At 49.5% G+C, this 23,649-nt stretch overlaps 9 protein-coding genes across 9 annotated transcripts; 6 read left to right on the top strand and 3 right to left on the bottom strand.

The window, feature by feature from the left end:
• Positions 1 to 88: 88 nt before the first annotated feature.
• An07g01310 (uncharacterized protein) lies at positions 89 to 2,164 on the bottom strand (the record flags this gene model as incomplete). Its single annotated transcript, XM_001391183.3, has 5 exons — positions 89 to 250; positions 372 to 802; positions 877 to 1,117; positions 1,177 to 1,874; positions 1,948 to 2,164. 5 exons carry the CDS (start codon positions 2,162 to 2,164, stop codon positions 89 to 91), a joined length of 1,749 nt encoding a protein of 582 aa, XP_001391220.3.
• A 12-nt stretch (positions 2,165 to 2,176) lies between these two features.
• Positions 2,177 to 2,703, top strand: An07g01300 (hypothetical protein; the record flags this gene model as incomplete). Its single annotated transcript, XM_059748215.1, has 2 exons — positions 2,177 to 2,370; positions 2,571 to 2,703. 2 exons carry the CDS (start codon positions 2,177 to 2,179, stop codon positions 2,701 to 2,703), a joined length of 327 nt encoding a protein of 108 aa, XP_059606119.1.
• Positions 2,704 to 2,782: 79 nt separating this feature from the next.
• An07g01290 (uncharacterized protein) lies at positions 2,783 to 4,105 on the top strand (the record flags this gene model as incomplete). The annotated part of the gene is made up of 3 exons (XM_059748214.1): positions 2,783 to 2,821; positions 2,971 to 3,087; positions 3,152 to 4,105. 3 exons carry the CDS (start codon positions 2,783 to 2,785, stop codon positions 4,103 to 4,105), a joined length of 1,110 nt encoding a protein of 369 aa, XP_059606118.1.
• Positions 4,106 to 4,179: 74 nt separating this feature from the next.
• An07g01280 (uncharacterized protein) lies at positions 4,180 to 6,798 on the bottom strand (the record flags this gene model as incomplete). Its single annotated transcript, XM_001391180.3, has 3 exons — positions 4,180 to 4,418; positions 4,489 to 6,437; positions 6,701 to 6,798. The coding sequence occupies 3 exons, from the start codon at positions 6,796 to 6,798 to the stop codon at positions 4,180 to 4,182; spliced, it is 2,286 nt and encodes a 761-aa protein (XP_001391217.3).
• Positions 6,799 to 7,002: 204 nt separating this feature from the next.
• On the top strand, positions 7,003 to 9,853 carry An07g01270 (uncharacterized protein; the record flags this gene model as incomplete). The annotated part of the gene is made up of 2 exons (XM_001391179.3): positions 7,003 to 7,019; positions 7,375 to 9,853. 2 exons carry the CDS (start codon positions 7,003 to 7,005, stop codon positions 9,851 to 9,853), a joined length of 2,496 nt encoding a protein of 831 aa, XP_001391216.3.
• A 643-nt stretch (positions 9,854 to 10,496) lies between these two features.
• An07g01260 (uncharacterized protein) lies at positions 10,497 to 12,485 on the top strand (the record flags this gene model as incomplete). The annotated part of the gene is made up of 5 exons (XM_059748213.1): positions 10,497 to 10,599; positions 10,687 to 10,828; positions 10,932 to 11,395; positions 11,455 to 11,695; positions 11,756 to 12,485. The coding sequence occupies 5 exons, from the start codon at positions 10,497 to 10,499 to the stop codon at positions 12,483 to 12,485; spliced, it is 1,680 nt and encodes a 559-aa protein (XP_059606117.1).
• Positions 12,486 to 13,351: 866 nt separating this feature from the next.
• On the top strand, positions 13,352 to 17,937 carry An07g01250 (uncharacterized protein; the record flags this gene model as incomplete). Its single annotated transcript, XM_001391177.1, has 6 exons — positions 13,352 to 14,184; positions 14,237 to 15,926; positions 15,980 to 15,995; positions 16,051 to 16,682; positions 16,734 to 17,128; positions 17,178 to 17,937. The coding sequence occupies 6 exons, from the start codon at positions 13,352 to 13,354 to the stop codon at positions 17,935 to 17,937; spliced, it is 4,326 nt and encodes a 1,441-aa protein (XP_001391214.1).
• A 737-nt stretch (positions 17,938 to 18,674) lies between these two features.
• Positions 18,675 to 21,541, bottom strand: An07g01240 (hypothetical protein; the record flags this gene model as incomplete). The annotated part of the gene is made up of 8 exons (XM_059748212.1): positions 18,675 to 18,776; positions 18,854 to 18,905; positions 19,500 to 19,643; positions 19,722 to 19,899; positions 20,028 to 20,172; positions 20,677 to 20,841; positions 21,347 to 21,377; positions 21,474 to 21,541. The coding sequence occupies 8 exons, from the start codon at positions 21,539 to 21,541 to the stop codon at positions 18,675 to 18,677; spliced, it is 885 nt and encodes a 294-aa protein (XP_059606116.1).
• A 302-nt stretch (positions 21,542 to 21,843) lies between these two features.
• Positions 21,844 to 23,553, top strand: An07g01230 (uncharacterized protein; the record flags this gene model as incomplete). Its single annotated transcript, XM_059748211.1, has 4 exons — positions 21,844 to 22,007; positions 22,142 to 22,825; positions 22,890 to 22,906; positions 22,928 to 23,553. The coding sequence occupies 4 exons, from the start codon at positions 21,844 to 21,846 to the stop codon at positions 23,551 to 23,553; spliced, it is 1,491 nt and encodes a 496-aa protein (XP_059606115.1).
• Positions 23,554 to 23,649: the final 96 nt, after the last annotated feature.

Raw genomic sequence — 23,649 nt, 5'->3', positions numbered from 1 at the left:
GTTGTTAAGTGCGTTGGCCAGCTGGGAAGTAGTATATATTACATAGCCAATTCTGTATACTATAGAACACACGCAACTGTAGCTTTATTTACCTTTCCAATCTAGGAGCCGCTAAAGGGATCAGGATATCTGAGAATAAAGCAATAGCGAATAGAGTCTCGTATTCATCGTCATCATTATTAGCGGAAAGACTAGCGCTGGTGAAGGGTGCTATGTACCCTGGTTCTGCTCCGTAAGCATAGACATATTTCTTCAAAAGAATATGACGACTGTACCGCCACGCTGATATGCGATGGGCCAGTGCTGCCCGCCATACTGCACAACACACGGACTGGTAATCACACAACATCCTTCCTATAATCTATCCGCACGTCAGAAGCCTCCCTCGCCTCCCCATCAGCATCTGCAAACGCTGTATCGCCAAACAACTCTGCAACTTCCTCCAGCGTGCTATTGGCCGTCTCAACATAGTAGAAGTGTACCAGGCCTGCAGAGAAGAGACAGAACCCAGCAATAACAACGTAGAAGTATCCGTTGATACCTGCGAACGCATCCGGAGATACCATGCCGATGATGAAGTTGAAGATCCAGTTGCTGGTAGTAGCCAGAGCCATTCCTTTACTGCGGCCACGCAAGGGGAAGATTTCAGCTGGTAGCAGCCATGGCATTGGACCCCAGGTGAAGCCGTATAGGATGTTGTATAGCATAACGAAGGCGTATTGGCCCTTGGCGCGGACCTGGACGTCTAGGTCTGCTTCGGTGAAGGCGCAGACGATGCCAAGCAGGACTGCCATTCCGATACCTGTTTTGATGCATGTCTTAGCCGGGTGCTTACAGTGTACATGAAGGTATCGGGAGGGGAGAAAATGGACTCACCTCCAAGGATTAGTAATGGTTTCCGTCCCCATCGGTCTGCTAACCACCAAGTCGAAATTGTGGCCGCAGTGTAAGGTAGTGCATTGGCTGCGGTGTACAGAAGGGATTTTCGCTCATCGAAGCCGGCGGTAGCAAGTGTGCTGGGAAGGTAAAAGGAGATGATGTTGATTCCGTTAAGTTGTGCAAACATTTGGACAGTTACTCCGACGATGGTCCGCTTACGGTATCGGGTGAACATTTCCTGTCTATGGTCAGTTTCGCACTTGCATGACATCCCATGACAGGCGTAATAGAACTCACCATCCACGATGACTTTCCTAAGTTGGTTTCGAAGATAACTGCTTCTTCGATTTCCACAAACACCTGCTGCACATGTTCCGCTTGAGTATCGCCATTGGCGTGAAGGTCAGCGACCGTCTGCAAGCTTTCTTGCATGAATCCGTTTTTGGCCAGCCAACGAGGTGTCTCGGGGAGAAAGAACGACATGGCCAGAAGAATGAAGGAGAGAGCAATTTGGATGATGAATGGACCTTGCCAGGACATTTCACTGGGCAAAAGAAAATTAAATCCATAATCTACCCAACATGAAAGCATGTATCCTGCAATCTGAAACGTGTATTCAATTCCCACCATTAAACCACGACGATGCGGGGCGGCAATCTCAGTCTGAATGATAGGTACTGTCATGGAAAGAAACCCAACACCTAGACCTTGAATGGTGCGACCAGCAATGAAGGTGCCAAACCCAGGCGCGAAGATCTGAATGAACGCACTGAAAAAGTAGATGAACCCGCCAAGACGAACACATCGCTTGCGCCCCATCATATCGCCCAAGCGTCCTGCAAGGAGTGCACCCACCGCTGCGGACGCTTGTAGACAAGCAACAGCTATCCCGGTGATCGAAGGATCGACTCCGGTTGTTGAGCCGTCAGCACCGCCGTAGTCTTTGAAGAAGCGAGCTACAAAAGCAGGATTGACGAGGAGACCTGACATAATTCCTATGTAGCATAGCTATTAGCAACGACTCATATTGACTTGTTTATCAGAAAGCTGAAAAGAAGAAAGGTATACCAGAGTTGTACCCAAACAGGGCATCACCCAGACTGCCGAAACCACATGTCGCGTAGAGCAATGGGGTTCCCTTGAAGGGATACCAAGCTCTCACCTTCGTCGGCTTCAGCTTTCTCTCCAGCCAGCTCTGCTGCTCTACTTCCCGAGCAGCCACGGCCTGTGCAGTGCGAGTCAAAGCGGCATTATCCGCCGGTAGAGAGGACATTTTGGTAGCCATAGTGCCAGAAAGATGACCATCAATGAGTCAAAGGCCAGTGCCAGGTTGACTCCACGATTCTGGAGACCGAAACATCTTAAGCAGTTGTGGCCGTCGCTCTATTTCTACCCCAGAGCATTATGTCCCGTGGGGAAGCAGACCTTTTCTCCAGGCCCTGAAAGTGGAGCTGGTTGTCGGGATCGAGCCACTGTAGTCGGCCATCCGGGGTTGGCGCGCTCGTGTTGTTTTAGCTCAGCGACCAGTGTGAGTGCCGACCAGTTGCAACAAAACTCCTGTTCCGTCGAAGTGGGAATTCTTCGCTCTCAGCCAATAATTTCATCTCATTACCCCGTAGTCACGGTCGACTTCCGGGACTGAATTTAGCCTTCGTAATACAACAACGATGCCGGTTGCTGGAAATTGTAAGGGTTCTCGTACCGGTTCCGTGTGGTTTCGGTTCCGAGTCCAGCTTGGCCAGTTCCGACCCCACTCGGTTCCGAGGCATTTATCCCCCGCCGTGGGATGATCTCCTGGTCTCAACAAACTGCCTCCTTTGGTGAAGCAAATGGCTCATTTTGTGGGTACGGATAGGGCGACTTTTTTTTGAGACAATCCGCCGGAACCGACCTTATAGATGGCATGACCTCCAGCGTCGTACGACTCGGCCAGAAGTGCCCTGTTAAAAGCCCTGACCAATCCCTGAGATCTTGTTGACCTGTACACAATACTTGGCTAAAATGGCTCCTTCAGGAATCAATCAGGTCCGTTTCTTTATTATATCTGCACATAGACTCGCTTACTGACGTCCTCGGTCGGTGTCTGTACAGGCTTTCGTTTTACACCCCGGGGGCAGATTCGATTATGAAGAGCGTGTTATACCTAATCTTCAGACGGACCGCGACGTCATCGTCCAGGTTATCGTGACTGGCCTTTGTGGCTCCGATGTAAGGCTTTACTTCCATTCATCGTTTTCCTTTCAGCTTGGGCCACAGCTTACCATCGACCTAGATCCACTATTGGCAGCATGGCCGCATAGGGCGGTATGTGGTCGAAGCCCCCATTGTCCTTGGCCATGAATCCGCCGGCATTGTGGTGGAATGCGGGAGTAAATCGGGTTTCGCTATCGGTGATCGCGTAGCCCTGGAGCCAGGCATTGCCTGCAATACCTGCCATCATTGCCGCGCGGGGAGATATAACCTCTGTAGCGCGATGCGTTTTGCTGCCACACCACCCTATGATGGGACACTGGCGACCTACTACCGTCTTCCTGCAGAATGCTGCTACAAGCTGCCAGCACATGTATCCCTGCAACACGGAGCACTGGTCGAACCGCTCAGTGTGGCAGTGCACAGCTGTCGACTGGCAGGAGATATGCAGCAAAAGTCGGTCGTCGTCTTTGGCGCTGGCCCAGTCGGTTTGCTCTGCGCATCCGTTTCCCGCGCATTCGGTGCATCGACAGTTGTGGTTGTTGACATTAACTCCGACCGACTTAGCGTGGCACAAAAGTACGGAGCCACGCACACGTATAAAATGAGCAACGAATCCCCGGAACACAATGCTGCCAGAATTTTGGAAGAAATGGAGCTGGACAATGGGGCCCACATTGTTTTGGATGCCACCGGCGCCGAGCCTTGTATGAACTGTGGCATTTCAGTTCTTGCGTCGGGTGGAACATTTGTGCAAGTCGGCTTGGGCAAACCGAATCCCTCACTGCCGGTCGGTCAAATCTGTGATAAAGAGGCCATTTTCAGGGGGAGTTTTCGGTATGGTCCAGGAGATTATCGAACAGCAATTGGGCTGCTGTCGTCGGGTCGGGTTGTTTTAGAGGGTTTAGTTACCCACGAGTTCCCTTTCACGCAGGCGGAAGAGGCATTCAAGAACGTCGGCAACCGACAGGGTATCAAGACTGTCATCTATGGACCTGGGGCAGATGAAAACGCAGCGAAAGCAACCTTGACCTAAACCGAGCACAATCCTCCTATCGGTCCGTTATATAAACTGTAAGGCGCTTCCCGTGCTAGCTAGATCGCGTAGCTTCATGAATCCGTTCCGGCCCATGACATGTCCCATAGCCAATACAGCCCGTTATCACCGAAGGCTTCCGGGGTGATTTCTGGAACTCCTAGGGGAAAGCTAGGGTCATTCCAGTTATCTTCGAATGACCCATGCCACGAGCTATCAGCCGGGGCGTGCTCCTGAAAATCAGGCAGCTGTTCTTGACTTCCTCTCGCGCCGTGTGTGTCATGGAAGCTACCATCCTTGCCAGAAGGAATGACTATTGGATAGAAAGACACTTAGTTTCTCTGGATATATCATAGGAACAGGAAGACGACATTTGCGCTCACCATTTTGAACTGACGCTAAACTCTCATTCAACCGATCAATTCTGCCATAGTCTGGCCATGTCGTCCGCCGTAAGGAACTGTCGATCGGTGTTACTGTGGCATCCAGGGGCAGTCGCAGAGTGTCTTCCACGGATATGGACGCTGATCCCGTTGCGGATGTGTGCCCTGTCTGTTGACTGTTTCCTGTGACTGGAGCCAAGATAGTTTCCGATTCGCGACGAAGGATTAGAGTGACCACGTTTTTCAAAACGGTCGTACTTTGTCTTGATAAAGCTGACCGCTCACCCAAAAGGCTCTGTAGACGTAAGATCCGGGTAATTGTGCGCTTTGCCACTTGGGTTGTGTCTGATAATGGGTCTGATAGAGCCATGACCGCTAGTACAATTGCAGCATGGAAAATATTGATGGCAAGGAAGGCGACAAGATGACTATCTGTTGCCAATTGAGCAAGTACCGGCACTTCGGTGACACGCGACGTTCTGAGGGCAGCATTCCACCAGTGCATTGAACTTTTGACCGGCTCAATAGGCGACATGGCTTCAAACGGTGACAGCTTTTGAGCTGGTGAGCCTGCTTCAGGGTGTGGATTGGGCGATTCTGTCCCAAGTCCTGCGCCCGAAGTGGGATGGCTTATCGACAGATGTCTGACTTGCCTTGCCAGCAACGGCCGGTGGAGGACAACGAGAATATTGTCGTAGGTCAATTGCAACGACAAGGATTGTAGAGCGTGCGCTCTTGCACTCGGTCCACTGCCGGGTTCGAAATCCTGGTCGAAGTCCAAAGTCAAGTAGCCAGGAAGGTTACTCTGCCACTTCTGGAGATTCTGGGTCGCCTCTTTCACTAGCTCAATGTAGACATCTCCAGTCAATGCCTTGGAGGAACCTGAAGTGCGCGAGCCAAAAATAAACTCCAGAGCTGGAGATGCCAGAAGGTAGAGGGTGTTTAATTCTCTTTGGTAAGGAGAATAGCTAATGGTGCACCCTTGCTCCGAATTTGGTGTAATAAAATATGGATTCTCCAGATTATCCGCTGGCATGCTGAGATTACAGTCCTTATCATTGATGCCCAATGGCCGACCGTAGGTGATGGACGCAAAACGGTCCCAAGTGTATATTGTCCACCAGACTCGCTTCCGTTCCTCAATCTCCTCAAACTTGCCTGTAGCCGATTCTCGGTGTAGCCCCGCAGCCTGAGACATCTTGATAGTTGCACCGAGCAAAGAGAACGACAAGTTTGGCCGACCATGATACACATGGTGTGACCCAAAGAGAATCAGTACTTGGGCTGCTGCCACCGAAGACTCATCCATCAATTCCACGACATGCAATTCGACAAGACTCATGAGATCGGCACTCAATTTTCGCCACTTACTACTATCGGCTGCATCCGTGACGGTTCTTTGTGATCGATACCAGGCGCTCATCCCCAGCATGACTGCCAATAGCAGCAAGAATGGCTTTTGGGAAGGATGAGCGAATCCGTCTGTAATAGACTGTAGTCTTGTACGAAAAGTCGGTTCGTAAATAACAAGAGAAAACCAATGAACTGAGTCAAAGTATTTCTCGATTAAGGAATATGTCACATCCATGGAAGGCAAATGGCGCCCTAAGATCGATGAGATAGGGCGCCGCTGGCCTCCAGCTACAGTGCGCCGGTCAGCAACATCTGTGCTATTCCACGATCCTGGAATGGCGGATGTGGATTGTTCATCGATGACCTGCTTATCCAGCTCGTATATTTTCTGGGCGATACCCATTGTAGATTCAGCTTCGCCATATTCCATCAAGAACTGCGCCTGATGCACCTCTTCAGATAGGTGTGTGTCATTTCTCTCGGTTCTGGACGTCGAGGGGCAGTTGCTATCAGTATTTCCATTTTGGGATTCGATCTCAACAAGTGCTGCTGACGTTCTCGTCTGCCGCCGGCGGCTTTGCAAAGCCGCTTTTGAGCTACCGAGTGTCAGTAAATGCAGGGTTTAGTGACCCCGCAGCGGGAAGTGGGAGTGTTTCTGTCATGCTTGTGAAGATGGAGGGACTTACATGCGATGTTTATCCTTCGGCCTCTGAGGAGCAGGGAGCTGACGACAAACCACCTTAGCCCGTGCACACAAGGAGCAAGGCCGGAAAGGGTCGCACTGCAGATGTCAGATAATTGGATATTATATTCTAGACGTTGGTAAAGAATTGATAAGGGGAAAGTATCGCGCGCTTACCCGAGTTTTATGGCGACGGCATCTTTCACACGCATTACTGACTCGGGTCGGCAAAGGTGAACGGACATGACTGGTATTGCTTGATAAATTGGACCCATTTCCTAGGTCGAGATCTCCTCGTGGTCGACTAGACATAATCAGAGTATGAGCTTGATGGAAGCAATCGTTTGACGGGACCGGGAGAGGTGTGGAGGAAGTACTACAATCCCGCACGAAGTGGTGTTCATTTTGTCCGCGCAGGGTGTTTCTCCGCATCCAAGCGGCGGCCCGAATCCGGGAACCTCCACGGGACACTAAAGCATATGGGTTCGGATACTGGGTTGATCCGAGATCCCCCAACTCTATCTGCGAGCAGTTGTGTTTACCACGTTCACGATAATTAATATTCCGCCTATCCAGTCCGACTTTGATGGCTATCGCAACGTCAATTTTGGCAGTGGGGAGGAAGCTATTTATCGTTTATGGTGGTTTATGGTGCTGTATTTGTATACGAAACTAGTAGTATCAACCATCATCCAGTTGCCGAGGCAAGCTGGACTAACTGAGTATTGCTAAGTACAGGCTATCCAACCATCATGGCAGGCTATATTAGTCTGGATACAGAAGGGGCTTAGTCGTCCCTGATCCCTGTAACCAGCTGATCCTGTGAGTCAGGCTTTCCATCTTTGAACTAGTACTGCTACAGTGCTACTAAGTATTAAATCTCCTTCTTATCTCTCCACCGTCCCACCTCCCCCCGATTCCCATTTTAGTCAACCCAATACCGTCTCTCTTGCCATCATGGACGAGGAACCTCCTTCTCCCATCAGCACGGATGACAAGTCCATCCACGAGCCCCCCATAATCTCCTTCGATAACAGCGGTGACGGCCCGCTTCGAGTGCCCGGGTTTGGTGACGTCCCTCTGGACTATGAGCTCCCATGCGACGCGCGCTTTGCCCATGGAATCAAAGAGTGGCGCCAGGCACCAGCCGTCACGGCACGTGAGCTGGCCATGACAGCTGTAATGAATCGCCTGACCGACCGCCCAAACTGGCATGTCGATGTCTTCGATGATGAGGTCGTGGCGCGCTGGCGGCAAGACAGTAGCGCCTCCATCGCGATGAATCCTCTCCTGAGTAACCGGGCCTGGGACTGGTGCGTGCAGGAACTACGCGACAAGGCCACCGAGTTTCGGCAACAGGGACACATCCGGGTGCTGGACACTGGGTCTTGTGTCTGCAAATCTGATCATGTTCCTGCGCTTCGAACAGGGGAGCTGGCCAGCGAGTTCCGACGCGCAGTAAGACCGGTGCTTCGGTCCCTAATGCACTCCGGATTGTTGGATTGGCGGTCAAGGCGTAGATTAAGTATCGTCGACGCAGCCTTGTTTCCACTGGTCTATGGGCGGAGCTTGGTCTTGACTGACGGGGGTCGGGTGGACATAGAGGATGTGCTGGGCGCGTATGAAGGTGCGACAACCCTTGCGCCTACTCATGTCGACAAGAGAACAGATTCGGCGGATGTTCAGAGACAAATTGAGAAGGCGCAATGGCTGTCTGTGGGCGTGAATGCCAACTATAAAACAGCACCTCACTATCGATGGAGCGCAAATTACCAGGCCTTGCCATCTGAAGTGGAGTTTGTAGGGCATACAGGGTCGACGCAGGTGCGCCTTACCTCGTACATCAATAATCTTCACCCGGTTCACCAGAACCTCTACCGTGCTATCGAAAAGTTGATAGGCCGGGCGATCCCGTTATGGAACGACTGTCTGGTGCTGGGACAGCGCGGCTGGAGGGATATTATGAATCAAGGCCAGCTGGGACCGGTGCCACTACGTATTATCACGTATGGGGTAGAGTGGGAAAATGAGCTTCCCGAATGCCTGCTCGCCTTCCGGATTCCAAGTGAGACGAGGAAGTGGATGTACCGCAGAGCCCAAGAAGCGCTCTTAAACAGTGCGGGAGATAACACAGACGAGGGTCGCAAAAGGTACCAACGTGCACAAGAACGGTTGAAAGATTTTCCAGACGTTGTAGGGAGTGAAGAAAAGGAGTTACCGCCCCCAGAGTCAAACCTCTGGCAACGCGCAAAGGAGTATCTCGAACTTCCTGAGGATGGATCAGCTTCCCCCGTTCCTGCCCCGGATGATTGGCAGCAGAACACCTGGCGTGCGATCGAAGGCAAAGCCAAGCGAGTGGTGCGATACCGTCACCCGGAGCCAGGGACGGCTTTCTCTTACGAAGAGTGGAAGACGGGGCGTCACCACGAGAGAGCCGTGGTTGATCTAGTGCGCGAGCGGATGGAATGGCGCCGGATTCCCTACACTCCAATCACCCCTCCCCACAAACCATATACCATTCGGCTCCAGGACATGTTCCGCTCGCAAGGTCTGCAAGTAATTGTAAACATGGAGAACATTGAGCTTACCCCTGAAAGTCCGGACTACAAAGGGACGGACTGGCACATGGAAGGCCAACTCAACGAACATATTGTAGGTATCGCCGTCTTCGCATATGATATCGACAATATAACCAAGCCCCAAATTGCTTTCCGACAGAATACTAAGATGGATGAAACATTCTACCGATATAGGATGCGTGATGAGCGAGGACAAAGGTGGCATCCACGAGCAAAACCGGCCCACAGCTATGGGAAACCTGGCATCTACGGTGTGGAAGAAATCGCGAGAATACTGGGATATTGCAGTTGGGACCTTGATACTGAAAACTTTATGATGAGAACATGGCAGGACAAAGGTGTAATATCGATCGCGCAAGGGCGTTTGGTCACATTTCCCAACGTCCTAGAGCACCGTGCCCAGCCCTTCTCCCTAGCTGATCGGAGTCGCTCGGGGCATTATCGATACATCAAATTGTATCTGGTTGACCCTCACTATCGCATCTGCTCCACCCGCAATGTGCCACCCCAGCAGCATCACTGGTGGGCAGACGCGGTCGGTGAGGATCTAAGTGCTGCCGGACTACCCCAAGAGATGATTGATCAGATCATGACAGAGACTGGCTGCTGGCCTATGGGGTTGCCGGAAGCTCGCCGGCACCGCCACGCGTTTCTGAAAGAGCATCGCTGGAATAACCTGGTACGGATCTACACAATGGATCGTCCATACTTCAATTGTTGGCCATACGTAGTAACGGAGAGACATGTTTGAAAGTCTGTCGGGCGTCAGAGGGAGAGATTCATTATGAGTGACAAATCGCTCAATGGGAAGGATCAATCTTGCCATGTAAGGAATGAATTCAAACTTTCCAAAAATTTCTTACAAACAGCTCTAAAGGTAACTCCATAAAATTCGAAGCTCACAGCAGGCACATAATGTATCTGCTTTGAGTCGGAGAGTTATGTCCTCGCAACTAACCCTCTTGAATATTCCTTTCAATCTTGACTTTGGGTATAATGAAGTGACTGTTTGCCTGGACTCATCCCATGAGGATATCGGGGTGGACCTCTAATACATTTACCCATCCTAATTCTTTTCGATCTGAAAACGATCTTCGCCCTGCCGAAACAAGAATAATGCCAGTATTGGAATGGCAACCGGTTGATCTCCGATCCACTGACTACGTGCATTGACATGCAAGCTGCGACTGACGTCAACCTACACTAACTAGTCGGCTGTTGGATCATACCGAACATACGCCAAAGACAGCACAAGGAGTCCGAAAGTGCTCTCTGCTAAGGACCAAGCCGCAGTACCCCCCGACCCTGAGATATATAGCATGTCGGCTTGTTTCCCTTGTTGGGTTTCAACACTTGTTCTTCAAGTCGATCAACCCCGCACTTTGTTCAATGTGATGGGTCAAGCAAGAAAGAGAAGGTCGCGCTGCCGCGTGTACCTCAGCGGAACTGTGCCGATCGTCCGAAGCGTCGGAGAAATATCCTGGTTGACGCAACGAGGTTCGATATCCGGGGTCTGGGTAATATGATGATCTGGGGAAACAGTGAAGTGCGGGGTGTAGACTTACCATTGCATATCTTGAGCAGCGAGACCCCTTCATCCTCCTACAGAGCTGGAGGAGTCTCTACTCTTCATCGTAGACAATATAATCGAAGTGCGCAATCTGACCGTTGCCGACCATGAAAAAACCCCAGGGCCAAGTGCTCTGTATATTGATGACCATAACATGTGGCGTCTCATACCTGCTCTACGGATATGACCAGGGATTCATGTCAGGCGTACTGTATGCTGTCATCACCTACCTCCAGTTATGGTTCTGACTGGTATACAGACTTGCTCAGGATTTCCTTCAAACAATGGACCAGCCGTCAACTTTCATGCAAGGGCTACTGTCCAGTCTTTACACCCTGGGGTGCTTTTTCGGTTGTGTCGGAAGCATATCGTTCAGTGAGAAGATCGGCCGTAAGAACCCTATCTTAATCGGCACAATCCTGATCTCCATCGGCACTGTCATTCAAACAGTTGCATACTCGTCAGCTCAATTTATCGTCGGGCGGATCGTGGCTGGGATGGGAACCGGACTGAACACGTCCGTGATCCCAGTATGGCAGGCCGAGACACTTCCAGCAAAGAAGCGAGAGCGATTCGGAGCCATTCAGTATGTGTTGGTTTGCACAGGTACCACCATCAGCTACTGGATGGCGTATGCTCTGTCCTACTCCGCAAATAGTGCTTTTCAGTGGCGCTTCCTTGTCGCGGCGCAACTCGTGTTTGCGGTGCTGATAATGTGCCTTGGTATATATCTCGTGCATATTCGCAACAATTGTTTTGGTGCCATAGCTGATGGTGTGCAGTTCCATTGATGCCGGAATCCCCTAGATGGCATTTTGTCCACGGGCAGCGAGACAAAGCCCTGTGTACACTAATGAGAATGCATGGGACATCGAATGAACAACAAAGCGAAGTCCAAGCAGAGGTCCATTTGATCCAGCAGGCTATGGAGCTTGAAGCCAGGCATGGAGCGACCAGATGGGTTGATCTATTTAAGAACGAGCCACGCACACAAAATTTCCGACGTCTAATGCTGGGGTGGTGGTAAGTCGCGCTTATCAGTCCTTGCGGGACGTTCCGGCTGATTAGATGTATCATATGCAGGCTGATGTTCATGGTGATGTGGTCTGGCGTCTGCAGTATCGGCTATTACATTTCATACCTCTTCGAAGTCTCCGTCGGTCTCAGCCATAACTTGTCCCTGCTTCTTTCCGGGTTCAACGGTCTCTGGTATCTCTTATCAGCATTCATCCCATTTTTTGTGATCAATCATCTAGGCAAGCGGCGGTGTATGATGATTAGCGCTGCCGGCATGTGCTGCTGTTTCCTGACAATGTCACTAACGATCCGGTCGGGCACGTTTGCAGCCTCGATTGTCTGCATTGTCGCCTTCTTCCTGTACTACACCTTCTTCGCACTGGGATACCTGGCAATACCCTGGTTGTACAACGCGGAGATCATGCCTCTCCACCTGCGATCCCAGGGGACAGCTCTGACAACCTCCTCGAATTGGATCTGGAACTTTGCCACCGTCATGATGACACCCTCGCTGATGAGCCAGCAGGGATGGAAGGGGTATCTAGTATTTACGGTGTTTAACTTCTGCTTTGTGCCGGTGATCTATCTCCTATATCCGGAAACGACTGGCCGGCGGCTCGAGGAGATCGACGCGATATTCTACGGGACTTCGGTCTTGGTGGCCCGAACGGAGTGGGCCGAAAAAGGCCGGTTTGAAGCCAACCCGCTGGGAGGAGTCATCCAGGGGCTAGAACCTTCGCAGAAGGAAACTCAACACCACGTGGAGTACGTCAGCTCATACTCGGAGAATTGTTAGCAAGATTCACCACAGGCGGCTTTGATTACTTTGCAATTGTGCTGGTTTGGGCATCTGTTGCACCTTGTGGACGGTTGTGCATTTTATCTGTTTGGAGCGGACGGAGGGATTACCCAGCTGCAGCGTCATTATGCAGGCGTATACCAATACTCCGTAATGTCCCTTTAACTCCGTGACACACTGTAAAATCCGAAGTAGGCCCCATAACTTGATTGATTGCTAATTCAGGGCAAAGCAAGATCCACTCCATTGGTTGTCAGCGTTTTGTCTTGTTAACGCTCGTTAGACCCACAGTCGGCGAGTCGGGATTTCCAACGCCGACTACTGGAAATAGATAACCAAGACTCACAAGCCTTTCAGACTTTGAGCCCCCCGGGGCAACCGAAAGGAACCAGCCAGTGGGGAGGCACCTGAGTTGTGCCTGACCAGGCAGGACATTTTGCTGGATCCGGTCGGTTCCCCCAAAGCCGAATGCCGATAGGGTCGCGGCGGCTAAGCTCGCGCCCGCAATTTGACATAAAATTTCTTATGCTCCATCTTGCACTGCGGGAGCCAATGATCTGGTATCACTGCCTGTTGCTTCTCGTCTCGGAGGCGACCACTTCCGGATGTATCAAAATCTGTCACCGATTTCGCCGTGGATGTGGAGCTCGTAGGGATTCGACAGGCTCCACTCACCAATTTGAAGAACAAGATATCAAGGGGCGTGGTCGCTGCCTTGCGTAGAGGAAGGTTCTGAAGCATCTACTATTAAATCTTCACTTTAGCTATATAGGCCCGTTGTTGTGGCTAATAATACGCTTTTTACATCTTTTTTATACCCCATAGTTATTCTTTTGCGCTGAAAGGCGTGTAATTTTCTAATCATGGATCCATCCCATCGGGATGGTGCAGATGAGAATGATCTCAGCCTGCAACTCACCAAGACCCAAACTGCCTCCAGTGTGGTCACCAACGAGCAACGTCGTGCCCTCACCAACATCGCTTCCGAATTACACACCGAATCGCTGGCCGCTGTTATCACCAATGAGAAAGCCTTAGATCCAAGCCACCCCCAGTTCGATCCGTATCAATGGGCCAAAGTCACCATCCGGGCCTTGGACGCCGAAGATATTGATGCTCGCCAGCAAGGTATCCTGTTCGAGGATCTGTCGGTCCATGGATCGGGATCTTCGCTTCACCTCCAGCAGACGGTGCTGTCCACCCTCATGAGCCCCTTTAACCTGGCTGCTTCGGCATTTCGCAGCAAGAAAAGCACTCGCCGCACGATCTTACACAGCCATGATGGTCTTCTGGAAAGTGGAGAGCTGTTGCTTGTTCTGGGTAGGCCTGGTAGCGGTTGCTCTACCTTTCTCAAGACCATCAGCGGACACCTTCACGGACTGGATCTGGACCCTCAAAGCAACGTCCAGTACAAGGGCATTGCATTCAACCAGATGATCAAGGAGTACAGGGGTGAAGTCCTGTACAATCAAGAAGTCGACAAGCATTTCCCTCATCTGACCGTTGGCGAGACACTCGAGTTTGCTGCTCACGCACGAGCACCTCACAACCGGATCGGTGGTATGAATCGGGCGGAGTACGTCAAGACGAGGGTCCAGGTGATCATGGCGTTCTTCGGACTCTCGCATACATACAACACCAAAGTAGGCAACGACTTTATCCGTGGTGTCAGTGGCGGTGAACGGAAACGTGTGAGGTAAGTCGTTCTGAACGCTGTCATGGTAATATGGCTTACTGAACTTATGTAGTATTGCCGAGATGGCTCTATCGAGGGCCCCTATCGGTGCCTGGGATAATAGCACACGCGGTCTCGACGCTGCAATGGCCCTCGAATTCGTCCAAGCGCTTCGCCTTTCTTCTGATCTCGTCGGCTCCTGTCATGCTGTTGCCGCATACCAGACATCCGAGTCCATGTATCAGCTGTTCGACCAGGTCGTGGTATTGTATGAAGGTAGACAGATCTATTACGGCCCGCAGCAAGAGGCTGCCCAGTATTTCGAGGAAATGGGCTGGGAGCGACCGCTGAAACAAATCACCCCTGACTTCTTAACATCCATCACCAATCCTCGGGAGAGAATCGCTCGGAAAGACATGGCAGACAAAGTTCCCCGGACACCAGCTGAATTCGAAGCTTACTGGAAGAAGAGCCCACAATACCAAGCTCTCAAGGCCAAGATGCACAGCTATAAGGCGAGATATGCCCCAGGCGTCGAACTAGAGAAGAGATTCGGTGAAAGCAAGCAGGCGCAGCAAGCGAAACACGTTCGTCCGAAGAGTCCTTACCTCCTCTCGATTCCCATGCAGATCCGGATATGCCTCCGACGAGCGTATCAAAGAACACGAAATGACCTTCCCACTACCTTGATTACCGTTTTCGTTCAAATCGCACTCTCGTTGATTATCGGTTCGATCTTCTACAACACTCCCGCCGCGACGGCTGGCTTCTTCCAAAGGGGAGCTACACTCTACTTCTCGGTCCTGATGAACGCTTTGATTACTATTAATGAGATTATGTCACTCTACGCACAACGCCCTGTCGTCGAAAAGCAGGCTGGGTATGCATTCGTGCATCCCTTCGCTGAAGCTCTCGCGTCAATCATCCTCGACTTCCCCATTAAGCTCTTCAGATGTATCTGCTTCAGTATCATCCTTTACTTTATGGCCAACCTACGTCGAGAACCTTCCCAGTTTTTCATCTACATCCTGTTCCTCATTACTACAATTGTCACGATGTCTGGCGTCTTCCGAAGCTTGGGTTCTGCGACCAAGAGCATTGGACAGGCCATGGCCTTGGCAGGAATCTGTGTTATCTGCATGGTTGTGTACACTGGCTTCACCCTTCCTCAACCATACATGCATCCTTGGTTCAGCTGGATTAGATGGATCAACCCTATTTTCTACTCGTTTGAGGGCTTGGTGGCAAATGAATTCCATGGACGGAATTTTGAATGCTCGGAGTTCATTCCCAACTACGCCAGTCTTAGTGGAGACTCGTTCATCTGCTCTGCCGTGGGCGCTGTTGCGGGAGCACGAACTGTCTCGGGAGATCAATTCATTTCTTTGAACTATGAATACTCCTACCATCACATCTGGCGGAACTACGGAATTCTGATTGCCTTCTTGGTGTTCTTCAATGCTATCTACCTCACCATTACCGAGCTTTCTCCCGGAGCGAAGCCCACGGCTGAAGCATTGGTGTTCCGTCCCGGACATGTTCCTGCCAATCTCCAGAACGATGAGGAAACTGGAGCGGAATCTGTGCAAGCTGTGACTGACGGAGCAGGAGAGTCTGATCTCGGGGCTGCTGAAATCCCGGAGCAGAAGGAAATTTTCACTTGGAAAAACCTGTCCTATGATATCCCCGTGAAGGAGGGAACACGGAGGCTTCTCGATGAAGTTAGCGGATTTGTCAAGCCGGGAACTTTGACGGCTCTTATGGTATGTCCCGCTCTCACTACATATGAAGTCTCTTACTAATCGTTTGATTATAGGGTGTTAGTGGAGCTGGTATGGCGGCCTTGATTATGGAATTTCTTGATCAGTAATAGCTAATTGCTTCTAGGTAAAACCACTCTACTGGACGTCTTGGCACAGAGAGCTTCACTTGGAGTCATCACCGGCGAGCTATTCGTCAACGGCAAAGACTTAAACGCAAGTTTCCCTCGCAAAGTGGGCTACGTGCAACAACAAGATATGCATTTGGCACAATCGACAGTCCGTGAAGCACTTCGCTTCAGTGCTGTTCTGCGCCAGCCAAAGACCGTTTCCCTGCAGGAGAAATACGCCTACGTGGAGGAAGTGATCAAGATGCTGGACATGGAAGATTTTGCCGAAGCTGTGGTTGGAAATCCAGGAAATGGTCTGAACGTGTGCCAGAGAAAGCTTCTGAGTATTGGTGTTGAGTTGGCAGCCAAGCCGGAGTTGCTCATCTTCTTGGATGAACCTACCTCTGGTCTGGACTCTCAGAGTGCGTGGGCTATTTGTACCTTCATGAGGAAGCTTGCGCATCACGGACAGGCTGTCTTGGCTACGATTCATCAGCCTAGTGCTCTTCTCTTTGAGCACTTTGATCGACTGCTGTTCCTGGCTAAAGGCGGAAAGACGGTGTACTTTGGCGATATTGGCCAGAAGTCTCAGACGTTGCTGAACTATTTCCAAAGCAACGGCGCCCGTCGTTGCGAAGTCACTGAAAACGTGAGCTCTACTACACCCTTACCCTTGAAATATGCAAACTGACCTTACCAGCCTGCTGAATACATGCTGGACATTATCGGTGCCGGTGCTTCTGGAAAGTCGACCATCGATTGGGTCCAGACCTGGAATGACAGCCCCGAACGCAAGGAACTCCACGCCGAACTGGACCGCATCTGCCAAAAGGGCGCATCGCTCCCGTCTCGCGACGAAACCATCGCCGAGTTTGCCATGCCTCTGACCAGCCAATTCTACTACGTGACACAGCGTGTGTTCCAGCAATATTACCGGCAGCCCGAATACGTCCTGGCCAAATTCGTTCTTGGAATCGTGTCCGGTCTCTTCATCGGCTTTTCTTTCTGGCAGTCTGATAATTCCCAGCAAGGTTTCCAGAATGTGCTTTTCAGCTTGTTCCTGCTGTGTACCATCTTCACCACCCTGGTTAACCAGTAAGTGCCAATCTCACGTTTATAGGAGACTTCAGACTAACTCCATCAGAATCATGCCCCACTTCGTCGCGAACCGCGCCCTCTACGAAGTCCGCGAAAGACCATCAAAGGTCTACTCCTGGAAGATCTTCATCATCGCGCAATTCCTTGCCGAAATCCCATGGCACATCGTCCTCGCCGTCTGCGCCTGGGCATCCTTCTACTTTGCCGTCTTCGGAGCCGATCAGTCCTCCGACCGCATGGGACTGATCCTACTTTTCGTCATCCAGTTCTACATCTTCGCCTCCACTTTCGCCCAGTTCATCATCAGCGCCCTTCCCGACCCAGCACTTGGTGGTATGCTCGCCGTCTTCATGTTCGGTCTCTCCCTGATCTTCAACGGTGTCATGCAGCCCCCATCCGCCCTGCCCGGCTTCTGGATCTTCATGTGGCGTGTCTCCCCGCTGTCGTACTACATTGCCGGTATCTCCAGTACTGCTCTGCATGGTCGTCCAATAGTCTGCTCGGATAGCGAGCTGAGCGTGTTCAATCCTCCGTCTGGTCAGACGTGCGGTGAATATCTTGCTGATTACCTGACTTCTGCTTCGGGTAAATTGTATAATGCTAATGCTACTGAGAGCTGCGAGTATTGCTCACTTCGCTCGGCCGATCAGTATCTGGCCGGTCGGGAGATTAGCTGGGATGATCGCTGGAGAGATTATGGCATTTTTTGGGCTTACATTGTCTTCAATATCTGTGCGGCCATTGTGTTCTATTATCTCTTCCGCGTGAGGCCGTACAACAAGAAGACGAAGGCCAAGAGGGCTTGAGGTGTGAAATGTCAGGTTAATGCGTTGATCTTTGGAAATAGCATATAGATGGGTTAGATAGACTATACTTGCATAGCGTTGATTATTTTCATTGAGGCATCATTCTGGTGCTCTTGAGTGCTTAATAGTGAAATCAGTTTGTGATATGAGATTCAATAGCAGTGGTTGTGAAGTGCATAACTGCCATAATGCCTGTAAATCTAGTAGAGAGTTACCACCCCGCCGTGTCCTATATCACACTCTATGTGAAACCCTCATCGCCCCGGCAATGTGAGTCCCCAAACATAACGATGCGATAGGTTTTCACAAGCAACATAGTCTTCAATCTGATCAAGCCAGATTCAATAATTGCAGTGCACGTTGCTGCTTACAGGTAATACGGCTTGCAGAGTCACCGTTGTTTGATTCACCTATACCTTCCCAACATCTCAACATAATGAGACTCTCTGGCCTCTCTTTCTCCTCTCCTTTCTTCTTCCTTCTATTCAAAAATCAATGGCAATTATCACATATATATCATACTACTGTCTAAACTGTGTTTCGATATATACAGATTTCTAAAGAGAAACATGTCAGCTTCCAAATGACTATAACAACAAGATCCTATCGCATAAGACAAACTCCAGAAGCCAAAGTACCATCACTAAGTGTATGCAGCATCCAGTCTCTACCGTTGTATATCCATCGTCAAGAGATAAAATGCTTATTGAGGCATATAATGAAGAGCTATCGCCGTTCTATAAGATAGCAGAAAGCAACTCTTGCCGTGTTTGGAACACAAACACGTTCATCTTCGGCTGCACTGCTGAACCCGCCCGAATATACTGCAATGGTGCTTCCTGTTCCCAACCACAGGAAAATGATAACCATGCGTACCCTGGATTGGGTCTACTTTCTATATAATGGAAGTCAATACATCTGCACATGAAGTGACGGAAAAAGCTAGAGATCCTGTCTCATGCCAGGTGCTGAGACATGGATAAAGCCACAGTATGGTTTAAGAGAAGGGCTACTCTGAAGTGCGAAGGTAGCCGTACCTTGGTCGACTGCAGTTTGGCTGTTGGTCTTCACCTGCATACGTGTCTTTCCGAATGGAAAGATTCACCAGTTCTGCGAATCACTAAGTGAGTAACCTTATATACGTGGAGAACTTGGGGTGCTTTCCCTTCTAACATCTGAGACTTTCATAGACAAGCGCGCTTTTATCTGCTGTGGAGCATCTATTATATACTGGGAAGCCAAAGAGGATACCAGTCGACATAGACTATTTCACAATTAGATATATCGCCTTTTTCAGAGACGTCATGAATTCGAATTCATGAGATATTTCGAGGATGGACAGCAAACTAGCTATTCCTCTGTTGGTCACACAAGATACCGCGAAATGGGTGCTTTTCAACAATTACAACAGAGGGCACTCAACTATATGGGTAGCATAATGCTGCATAGTGTTGGGTTAAGGACTTGCTCTTTGTCTAGCCCAGGTTCTTATGAAACTTGTTATCGGAATTCCAGCAATAACAACCCTGCACTCCTAGAGTATGTCGAAACGCTTTAGCAACCTGTTCAAGGCCCAGATGAGCTTACAAGCTATATGGGAGGATGATGTCCTCCTTGCAGTCGCACTATCTAACCACTTCATATCTCGAGTCTCAGGAGTGATGATCCATAACATCTCATCAAGGACATTTCCAGCCCAAGAAATGCTGCCGCCGAAGCTCCATCGAATCCATCATCCGATACTATTTCACTTATCTAATCTAGGACGAGTGTTCGCTTAGTACCTATCTTTTCGCAGAGTCGCCGGGAAACTATATCCTTCAGCATGGCAAGTATGTCTTTCAGGCTTGGACACTGAGGATATTGACCATGCGTCGGAGAGGCAGACTGTACCCCCCGCTTTCAATGCTACGTCGCCTAAGAAGGCAGCTTCAGCCCAGCACCGTCGATGCGCTACCTTATCTCAGCTGTGATCCCCAAAGCTGCTAGGAGATGAGTATACAATGATTATACATTAATACCCAGACTACGTGGAAAGATGGGATGTGACCACTGGGATCCACATACCACGTCTGTCACGATGTCTCAACCGTGTCCCGGAATGAGAATAGGATGAGATCGCCAGTACAAGCCAACTACGAGCAAACCAGCCTTCCTCGCTGGTCCTATTGGCACCTTATTCAGTATGGAGTAAAGCATACAAGCAATTGAGTCGACGAGAAACTTATAAGGATCCTAAAGAAGATGATTATTTCAGCAAAGGCTCAATTACAGAATTGGAAAACGCAGAAAATCAACGTAAGCAGAGCCCGGCGCATCTTGAAGCAGATTATTCTGCAGAGCTCGTCCAGATATTCGGAAGCTCAACTGGCGCGACCAAAAAAAGAAGAAGCACTTCAGGCCCGCGTCCTTTCGAACCTGAAAGCACTTGAGGCATTAATTAGCCTTCCAACTTTATAGCAAGAGTCTATGACCGGGGAGGAGGTATACATTTATATTACCATGAGATCGGCTTGGTTTTACTGCATCATGCTTCACTTGCAACTGGAGCAGAAGAAGTTTTACATAAGGATAGAAATGTCCTCGCAGAACAACAGACATAGTAACCTACTCTCTTTTTCTTTGGCTTCACAACTGCTGGTGCTCTCATATAATATCTACCACACCCGTTAAAGGACAGAAACAAGCTTTGCCCGACCTATCAAAAATATGTCGCAACTTCTACTCCCGCAGTCGCACCGGCGATGCATTTGGACCGCGCTCCCAGTACTGATCAATGAGGAGGACTACCGAACGTTGAGGGTCGGCGGTTCTGACTTTATGATGAGACCAGAACAGGTCGTCAGCTGGCCTAACTTTGTGGACGAGATCACTTCTCTTTGAGTTAGATGAGTCCTTATTATCCTCTAATCATGATGATAAGTATATCTGGTGTCTAATTAAATATATCATTGATAGTAAAATATGTACATCCCGGGTTATTAGCGGATACATAATATTGAAACCATCCAAAATCCGTGGAATACACGGAGCATTACGTGATGTTCAAATGGTTTCCCGTGGAATAATTTTGTGGGCACCCATGTCCGACAGGGCCAAAAATTAGTACGACGGTGTCAGACCGTAGCTGGAGAAACTGTTCAGTCAATATCAGAAATATTCTCATATTGACTGAGCTTATACACGTGATTTAATAACATTTCTGATACTGAACCATATCTGCACGTGATAAATAAAATTATTAAAAAAAAAAAAAAAAAAAACTTTAAAATCCCTGATACTTTGAATACCCTAATAATTCTTAAAAAAATCGTTGAACACCCTAGAATGTTGATATAGTAACTGATTTAATTGAGAAAAGCTGGTACGGAGTCAGAAAAACTGAGTCTGATATTGAGTATATTTGCACGTGATATAGCTCATCCGATGTCAGGAATTCTCTGAACCCGACACACTAATTTCTGACCCCGTCGCAACTGGGACCCTCCATCGCAACGGGGACCCCTGATTTTTTACATTAATTGCCTTTGTTTTACCTGCTTCTGAGACCTGAGTTATCATCCTGATCGCATCGGTCTGTACACGACCTTACATGACCTTCCATTTCGGTATTTGTAGCAACCAAGAAATTTTTTGAGAGCAGCTACAGCTTATGTACATAATCTCACCAGACCCGTAATCGTATGACTGTCAATCAGAGTGCCCAATGATACGTTTCTATCTTTCTTATCTTAGCGCCAAAGTCTCCCCGCAGCACACTTGCAACTCGGTACTGGAACTTGCGTGGAGGACCTCAAGCCCTCTAAGTCCATTTAATCTTTTCTCATAGCCGGCTCTTTCATCGTTATTAATCTTGCACAAAATCTGTCTTGCTCAAAATTGCAGTTCAATTTGCACATCGGCTCCATGCCTTCTGCTAGCCCGACACTGTCATTATCTGATCACGATGATGAGAGCCAGGAAGATTCTGTACCTCTAATCGTCATGAACGAGGCACATGAAGAGCTGCAAGATACCAGTCCGCCAGCAGATATCTTCGAAGTACTTGTTCTGGCTAGTGGATTTGGGACGTGAGTTCTTCACTAGGTGAACAATTGCGGTTTGGGGCTAACATGTTATTAGACTACAGCTTGTATTTGCTCTCTTGGCCTCATATGGATCTGTGATACAGCCCTCCACACTACTTACATGTACCGGCTAACAGTAATACTCAGGCACAGCTACTGTCCGTTGGGATCAGCCAAGCGGCAACGGGATTGGCCTGGCTGGCCGGACCGCTTGCGGGGACTTTCTTTCAGCCTTTGATCGGTATAATAAGTGACAAATTTGGTCATCAGAAAATAATCGTCGCTACTGGCGTCATTGGTCTCGTTGCCTCGCTTTTAGGGCTCGGCTGGGCGCCAGATCTGAAAGAGCAAAGCAGTGAAATAGCCAAGGCTTTGGTGTTATTTTTTATCTGCACTCTGAACCTTGCCGTACAGCCAGTTCAGCTCGGTCTACGGGTCCTAATCATAGAACTCTGTCGTCCGGAACAGCAGATCATGGCGTCTGCTTGGGTTACGCGCATGATCGGGATAGGAAATATCATTGCGCAGCTGGCTGGATCGATTGACACGACGAAATTACGGCCGTTCACGACTGGGTACCATTTTAAGGATTTATGTCTGTTGACGTCGATTGGTCTTATTATTACTGCAACCAGTCTGGGACTGTTTGTTAGGGCCGTGACAGATCCCATATCTCCACCTGAGAGACGAAATAATCAGCAAAGCAGGCTCGTAGGGTCGTGGAAGGCCATAAGGACTGTTTTCCCGGGTGCAATGAGCGTTTGGAGGGTTCAGGTATTTTCTTGGATGGGGTGGTTCCAATTTCTCTACTATGCCACTATGTGAGTGATCTCTATTGTCGTCATTTAAAGTGAACTGGTCATTCTAAATAATTAATTGTTTTAGGTACATCGATTCTCTTGGTAAGATTCGAGTGACATAAGTTCGAACGCTGGAGCTTCTGCTGACTCATCTAATAGCTTTAAATGATCTCCTGCAGGATGCAAATATAACAGACGAGGAAGGTCAACGGTCCATCAGAACGGAGTCTTTACAATTCGGGCCCAGAGCAATGCTTCTAAACGCTTGCGTATCGTTCGTTTCAAGCATGCTACTTCCCTGGCTATTCAAATACAATGAGCGGTCAAAAGGAAAGTCCAGCAATCACCTAACGCTATCAAACATCTGGGCGATATCCCAGGCACTGTTCGGAGCAGGCATGATACTCACTTTATGGGTATCGTCAGTTATCGGTGCAACATTCATTATCAGCATTCTTGGCCTCAGCTGGTGCTGCACGGCCTGGATCCCCTTTACATTGATGAGTACGAAAATCTTACAGGAATCGAGGAACGCCTTACGTCCCCACAATCCGGGTTTAATAATGAGTTTGCATAATGTGTCTATTGCAGCACCGCAAATCCTCGCTGCTTTGATTGCAGGGTTGGTTTTTTGGGTTTCTCAGGATGGGGAGAACCAGGCTAGATATGTACTTGCTGTAGGTGGGTTGTTCGGACTGGGTGCTGCGTGGATGGCAAGGGGTTTAACTATTGAAAAGGAGTTGCATTAGTTGTTCTCAGCTGGCTTTCACAAAGCGTTGTATATAATGCCATCCTACTACAAGGGGCAGAGCAGATAGAAGGCCTGTGACATTTAGTTAATGTGT

This window comes from Aspergillus niger (genome assembly GCF_000002855.4).
Source record: "Aspergillus niger supercontig An07".
Classification (NCBI taxonomy): Eukaryota; Fungi; Ascomycota; class Eurotiomycetes; order Eurotiales; family Aspergillaceae; genus Aspergillus; species Aspergillus niger.
Note: the sequence above shows the minus strand (reverse complement) of the source record. Positions and strands in the feature narration are given on the sequence as shown.